Consider the following 7,618-nt stretch of genomic DNA (forward strand, 5'->3'; position numbering starts at 1 on the left):
CAAAGTTGTAGAGAAAATGAATTTTGGTAAATTTATTAAATATAAATATTTTTTATAGAATCTAAAACAAAAAATGAAAATAATAGAAAACAAAGACAATACATAATAAAATCTTTTGTTGTTGCAGCATTCTTGAATATAATAAGGAATTTCTCTTACTTTACTCTTAAACATATCTAAATAAATAGACACATTTAAATCAACTTTACATGTTACATAAAATTATACACATCAAAAATTATTTTGCTGCATTAAATGAAATCGAATAAAAGAAACAAAAATACTTTAAAACATGGATTAAAATTAGAAAAAATACCAAACATAACACATTTTTCGTTTCCCATATACTCATGCATTGTATTCCCCAAGCCTGAGTGATCTATACGGACCTGGCAGAAGTCACCGCAAGATTGGCATCCGGTGTCACAAAAGTACACATAATCTTCTCTTCTGTTTGTGAACATGTCGATCTCGATGATCTCTTTTGTAAGGAGGAATGTGAATGCAACAGGCAATGCGTAGGCCATTTTTCTCTGACACAATTTGGTGATCAAAAGGATCGCGGGGCGGTTTGAATGCCGACCTCATGGGTGCAGGCATGCTCATTCCGACCGAAATGATTTGCATTTAAATACAAAATCATGGAAATGATTTTTAATTCCACATGTCATGTTGCACCCACATGTCATGTTCCACCCAGTTGTTGTGGATGTGCTCTCACAGTGTCTTTCATGGCAACGATGTATTATATGGTTGGATTCAACCAGCAAAGCACAGGGATTACTGCACCTTGGAAGACAACATCTTCTGTTGCAAATGTGTCCAGGGGTATTGCACTTGTGCTTACCGGAGTGCCCTGGCTTCTGTAAACACAGCTCGTTACAATTTGAAGACATCTTATAAAAGTAACACCTGTCACCGCAAGTATTATGGTTTTTCTTTTTGCAATCATGATCTCCTTCATGCCCTGCCAAATCCCCGCATAGGTTCAAGCTGTTTTCTTCTCGAGCACAATAACTGCAATTTTCTGTACATGAATGACTCCCCATGCAATCATGCTGGTTGTCATGACCCTTCTCCATCACACACTTCCAAAAGCAAACAGAACATTTGCATGTACAAAGTGATAGGCCTTGCCTTATTTTGCTAAGAGCCACGTTGGCCTCTAGCTTCAACTTTTGCATCTCATCATTATCAGAGACATCTATTGTATTTGAACTTATCCATTGCTGAACTCTGTCATGTCTTCTGTCTGCCAGCGCCTCTAGAAAGTTCTGGAACAAAGAATGCCACTCGTCCTCGTTTGTTCCACACCTGGAGAAAACCATCTCCACTTCTGACTTGATTTGAGATAAAACTTGTCTGATAGTATCAGGAGTTGGTAATTCTGTAGACGGTGAAAGACAGAGCCCCGAATCTTCTATGTTCAATGTTTTATCCCGGACAACAACAGGAAAATCCGGAACTTCTTCCTGCGTGTCAAAATTTTCTAACTTCTGAAGTTTTTCATTCTCACTTTTCACAGAAAGACACCCCATGTGGACCGCAGGTATAAGATTTCTCCTCAGGATATCAACTGTTGCAGCAACTCGCTTACTATCAGTAGAAGCCGAGTCTTTGGTTACAATTTGAGCTATAATAAGCTTCAAATCCCTCAAGAAAGTGAATCCATAGTCATAGCAAAAATCAACTCTTTCTTCCACCGTTTCTGCTAGCTCCCTCAAGCTCTCTTTATAATAGTCAGATCTATTGTAAGGAGCCATAGCAGCAATCTCGACCTTTCCACCATACATTTTTAAAATGAAATTCTCCTGTGATTTGCTGCATATTTGAGAAATCTTCTCATAAAATTCTTGGATAAGATCTTCCACATCTGATGTGTCTACATCCTTGATGGCAATGTAAAATAGACCCTTGAATAACTTTTTATCTGGCTTGAGTAGATTGATCCCACTTTGGAACCGGCTAAAAGTAGATTCTGTGTCCTTATCTAAGTGAAAATCCTGTAATAACAAATGAAGAGCTTTCTTGAATCTTAAACGTTCCATGCTATTAATTCTAAGCGACCAGATTTTAAAAATGAACAGTAGAATAGTTTGTGGTTAGAAAGAAATGACATACCTTTTTGTTGAATATTGTGATGTTGCTGACAGCAGCATTAAGAACAGAGAGAAGCATATCCTCTTGTTCACTTCTCTCAAAACTGCCCAGCCCCTCGAAGTCTAAAAGCACATACAAGCACCTGCTTTCCCCGCTGTCATCTTCATCTTCGCCTGTTACCATGGTCATCCACACACCATCTGTACACCTCCCACCTGCAACATCAAGAAGAGACCCTGACAGATGATTCAACAAATATGACTTTCCGCTACTTTGTTTTCCCATGGAAGATATAACCTTAATTTTGCCCTTCCAACTGCTAAGAACAGCATCATAGAATCCAAAGCGTATAGAGTTAGCAAGTGATACGCTGTCCATGTATCTAACACTAGGAGGTAGTTGAAGTCCATCCCTCAGAGCTGCCATTGCATTGTTTTCTGCACGAGCTATTTGAATGGGAACAAGGCAAAGAAGCTTGCGAACCCACATTCCCATTTTGACCTGTCTCTGCTGCTCTGGTGAGGCTGAAGTTTGGTAATTCTCTGCATCATTCACTTCAAATTGAATCTCCATTCTTGAAAAATCTTTGTCTTTCCCAGCCTTAAGCTTTCCAATAAGTGCTTTTAAGTATCTGACGCATGCCGCATTGCCACCATCTGATGTGCTCTGTTCCAGTACCACTTTGAATGCGATGCGCTTCTTAGCCTCTGGAAACAACGTGGGTGTTGTTGCAAACTTGTCAAAAATGTGATATATGTAAACCAAATAGGGGCATGACAAAGCAATTTCTGTCTGATCTTCAGGAGCTTTACTCTGATCTACTTGTTGCAACTGCACAACTTCCGCAGCTAAAACAGTTTTCAGGACATTGGAAAAAATAATACCAGGAGCATCTACAGGACTATATAACAAAAGTTGTCTTTGTGATCCGAAGCTGGTAATTTTGGCCCCAAGTTTTTCCAAATCACATATACTGTATTCTTGTGCACTCAGACTCAGAGGGATTGTCTTCAAGTGGCTCATGGTATTGCCCAGAACATAAATTTCAAGTATAATTTCAGAGCTTGCACCGGTGGTATCGATATCTTTACCGGGTTTTTGAAGCTTCCTGAAGACGAGGAGGAAATAGCCGTCAACAGACACAGTTGCTTTGAAAGAATTATGTTGCGAAGGCAGAGAAATATACTTTGCCCTCATTATCGGCTTCTCGTGTATTTCAACAACCCTTACTCTGTTGGAGTCATCGACCAAGAGCAGCTCCATTTTCCCCGGAATTGAATGTATCCACACAATGGTCTTGCTCCCTTCATATGATTCCAGATTGACCTCAACTCCAGTCCCATGGACATTCCCAAATGACTCATCAAACCTATATATTACAATCTTTGACATATCTTTTTCATACAGAGCCATAGATCTGGTACCTTCATCTACAGCCAATAAATCGAATCCTCTCCTAAATGTATAAATAGGACGACTCATCTTATTTATGTTAAAACCAATCTTGGGACAACGATATAGGTTAATTGCGGAATCTTCAAAACTGTGAATGAAAACAATCAGCTCTCCCGACTTGAGGGCGACAACTTTAAATAATTTTTCATTCTGAGGATCAATGGCTGCTAAGTCTATTGACGCTCCACATGTTGGGACAATTGGACGTTCACGGTTGCTACTAAGATCAGATATGTCCTTCCTCATTGGAGTCAGTTCACATACTTTATAGACAAGGGCAAAGGGATGCTCCTCCACAATTGAAACTTTCACCTTCAGATCCGGTTGCTGGGGAGTCGAGCTCCATAACCACGAAAATGGAGGCCACTGACGTTTAGTAGTAACTTCTTCAATGTACCTGGTAACTAGATTGTCGTTCTTTACCGTGGACATCATCTTCTTCTTTTCCTGTAGAAACTCCTCCTCGGCTTTTCTGAATCGCTTCTGCTCTGCCTTGCCTAAACTAGCCTCTGCCTTGCCTAAACTAGCCTCTGCCTTCTTCTTGAACACAAGACCCGACAACTCCTTTATGTTTTCCCTAAACTTGCGTTCCTGGTCCTTGTAGACTTGATCACACACGGTTTTCACAGTGTCGTGAGACAAGAGGGCCTCTAGATCAACTGTGGACTGAGCAGGGGAGACATTACAGAACTGTTCAAATAGGTCTTGGATCTCCGATGGCAGATTTTCCGTCTTTTGGGTTGCCAAATGGTTTTCAATAAAGGCTAGAGCAACAGGTTGGTGAGAGCCAAGCATGAAGCTAGCGAAAAGTATATTTCTGTCCAGGGACCTCAATTCAATAGGAACCATGTTTTCTACCCAACTACGAATTGCAGATGCAGAGGAAGTCTTATCGACAAGATGAACAGTACCTTCGACTTCCATCTTTCCAATATTACCCGATTTGGGTGGAGTAAAGAGAACAAATTTAACTTTCTCACCTGAGAGAGGGAAGCCTTTAATCCCATCGATAGGCTGCAAGAACATCACCTTTCCATTGATCTTTCTGGAGCAGGAGCACTGTCTAGAGCACTTGGCATTAACTTCCTGCCCATAACAGATGAAAGGCATTGTCTGCTTTGCTTGACCCGAGCTTTCAATGGTAATTATATGTTCCCAGTCTTTACCTATAAATTTTATGTCCGATCCGACCAACAACACCCTCTGATCTCCATCTGAAACGCTGTTCTCGCCGGTCAAAATAACTGAAACTTCTCGATAGAGTTCTTCAAATTTCCCGGAGAGAGAATTCAATTCTTTCGTTTTCTCTATATCTGCATATCTATCTTTATCCTTTGTTGTGCCAGCTTGGTCGTCCACAAAAAGTAGAACATGACTGCAAAATTCTGAAAGGACTTGGAGAAAAAATCTCTCAAACTCATCAATTTGTGCAGTGTTTATGGATGACGCTCTGTTTAAAAATGATTCCTTAAACTTCGAGTAGCTCTCAAAATCTTGGGGCTGGCAATTTTTCAGGACATCTACGAATTGCTCGTTACTGAGCCTGGAGTAATCAACATTAGACGCCGACGACCAGATTTGATGCATATTACCTAACCCAGAAGCTTTCACAGAAACCTCTTCTACTTTTGTAGTCGTCCTTGGAGCTCTTTTCTCTGCTATCAGGAAACAGCATCGATGATACCCTTCGCAGAACACGACGGTTTCATCATTATTATTGAGAACTGCAGCGTTTGCAGTTGGTTCTAACGAAGATTTCTTATTCTTTGCTCCTGCATCAATTCTTACAATATAACCAGGCGAGAGCTCCACATCATTCGCAGAGCTCTTCACTTGGGTGACTTGAATATTTATCGTGCGCTCATCTTTTGAGCTAGGCTTTGCTGCAGCGGTAGCCAGAGCTTCAAAAGAATAGCTCCCTTGCACACAAACATATACAGTATCACAAAGTTCAACCAGGTATCTGATGAAATTGCAAGACACGTCTTTTCTGGAAGCCTGCTTAAAATGCTCACCTTCATGCCAGTAAAAGACTACTACGCTTCTTGCTTTATCAGGAAGACTGACGTACAATCCCGATTCAAATAGTCCTCTTTCCATCTTAGCAAGAACGAAATCATCCACTAGACTTTCCTTGCGGAAAGCGCTTATGATCATGCTTTTGTCTCCATAGAACCCAGCAGTTGGTAAGCATTTTAGATCTAGTAAATTGAAATTGATACGAACCTGCGGGGGCTCACCTACATAAACCGAGGCAGAAGAGGGCACAAGCTTATTACAGAGGCTTAGAACTTCATCTTGTGGGAGCTGCACCTTTTCAACAAAGCTGTAATCTTGCATGTCAGGGACGATACGCATCACCCTAAACAGATTAGGGGAAAGCGGTTCCACAACTGCGCTTGCATTCACACCTTCACCTTCATTTTGAACATGCAGTGACGAAGTGCCGACAGAAGCAGGTATGGGGAGCGTCTCTTCCTCTCCAGGTAGATATCGATTCTCTTTCATGGCATCGACAGTTTCTTCCATTCTGGTGATGAAAGGAGATCGGGTGTAGATAATGCACAGATTAAAAGGAGATTACACAGAGACACAGACACAGAACAGCACAATCACTAGAAGAAATATCAATATGAATGGTATGAAGGGAGAACCTGGATGATTTCGATCTTGGGCGAACGATTTATTTATTTTCTAGATAAGCAGACTTGTGGGATAAGACTGAAATGATGCAAGCGAAGGCTTGCCCAACATTAACACGTTATTCGCCATCAAAAGAAGGAATGAATGTGGCTAAGGTTGGTTAATCGCTATATGCCTTGATTTCTTAGCTGTATAATCTGATGGTTGTGAAATTTTAAGACTTTTTATAATTAAAAATCTTTTGTTTCCAAGGATTGCCCGTGTTTTTAATGTTTTAGTGCTATTTCCACGTGCTGTTTGTATGATTACTGAGGGGTGATCTCACCCTACCTTTTTTTAATAGTGTATCTGAAAATGTCTATTCCAAAAAAAAAACAGCCTTTTATTTTTGTTGTTTGTCATTTTTGGTTCCACTATTTTTAAAAACAATTTAAAATCGGGGATCTGATGGTTATAATGTATTTAAGTGCTTTTGTTGTAAAATATAATTTAAATTTTAGAATAATTGTAATATTAATAGGTAGATTTTAGATAAATTGTGAAAAAAATATAAGAGCTTTAATATATAATATGTATATAAAATTTTTAACGACAAAAGAATTTTTAGCATTTGAAATGTGATTTTGAATGCATTATCATTAACGTATATAATTTCAAGAAACAATTGTGTGAGTATTTTTGTTTGATGTTTCAAATCAAACTCCATGATCCATCATTAGGAGTAAGAAACCAATACCAAAGAAATAGAATAGAATGGTTTATCTTGACAATAAATTTAGATAATATTTGGAACTATTTTTAAGTCATGATTTATTTGTCAAATGAAAATAATTGTATTTGTTAGGAAAAAATGATGATAATTAAATTATACATCAAGGAATGATATCCATTGACATCTTTTAGATAGATATATTTAAGATACCTATACTTATATTTAAGAATCTACTTTATTTTCTCATATGAATATTAAATTTTAAAGTCTATTTAAAGTATTAATGTTACATAGACAATTTGTATTTGATGAACATAGAAAAATGATATAGAATTATTTTATTAAGCTAGTTTTAATTAGATAAAACTAGGAGAGGTCCTAACCATTACAAAACAACCATGCAAGCACATAAAATGGAGGAACTCACAAGTAGTAAGACCACTAGGACCAAAAGAAATAAAAAAAATGAGAGACCCTTTTTTGAAAAGAGGCTTTTGACCAGAGGAGTTAACTGACACGAACAAGGGTCTCAACACAAAAAAATCACCTTATCGAAAAAAAGTGATTTAGGAATGAACCCCTTTAGCTAGAACCAAAAGGGCTAAGGGAAAAGTTAACAAAATGTGGATTTTGAAACTCTTTCTGCAACCTTTTACCAAAACAACCACCTTGAACCAGGCTAAAACTCAAACAAGGAAAGAGGCCACA

At 38.6% G+C, this 7,618-nt stretch overlaps 1 protein-coding gene across 1 annotated transcript; it reads right to left on the reverse strand.

Annotated features, from left to right (window-relative positions):
• Positions 1-261: 261 nt before the first annotated feature.
• On the reverse strand, positions 262-6,335 carry LOC131038026 (uncharacterized). The gene is made up of 2 exons (XM_057970292.2): positions 2,122-6,335; positions 262-2,003 (listed from the first exon to the last, which is right to left on the reverse strand). The coding sequence occupies exons 1-2, from the start codon at positions 6,082-6,084 to the stop codon at positions 603-605; spliced, it is 5,364 nt and encodes a 1,787-aa protein (XP_057826275.2). The 5' UTR covers positions 6,085-6,335; the 3' UTR covers positions 262-602.
• Between the last annotated feature and the right edge of the window lie 1,283 nt (positions 6,336-7,618).

Source organism: Cryptomeria japonica, chromosome 7 (genome assembly GCF_030272615.1).
Source record: "Cryptomeria japonica chromosome 7, Sugi_1.0, whole genome shotgun sequence".
Classification (NCBI taxonomy): domain Eukaryota; kingdom Viridiplantae; phylum Streptophyta; class Pinopsida; order Cupressales; family Cupressaceae; genus Cryptomeria; species Cryptomeria japonica.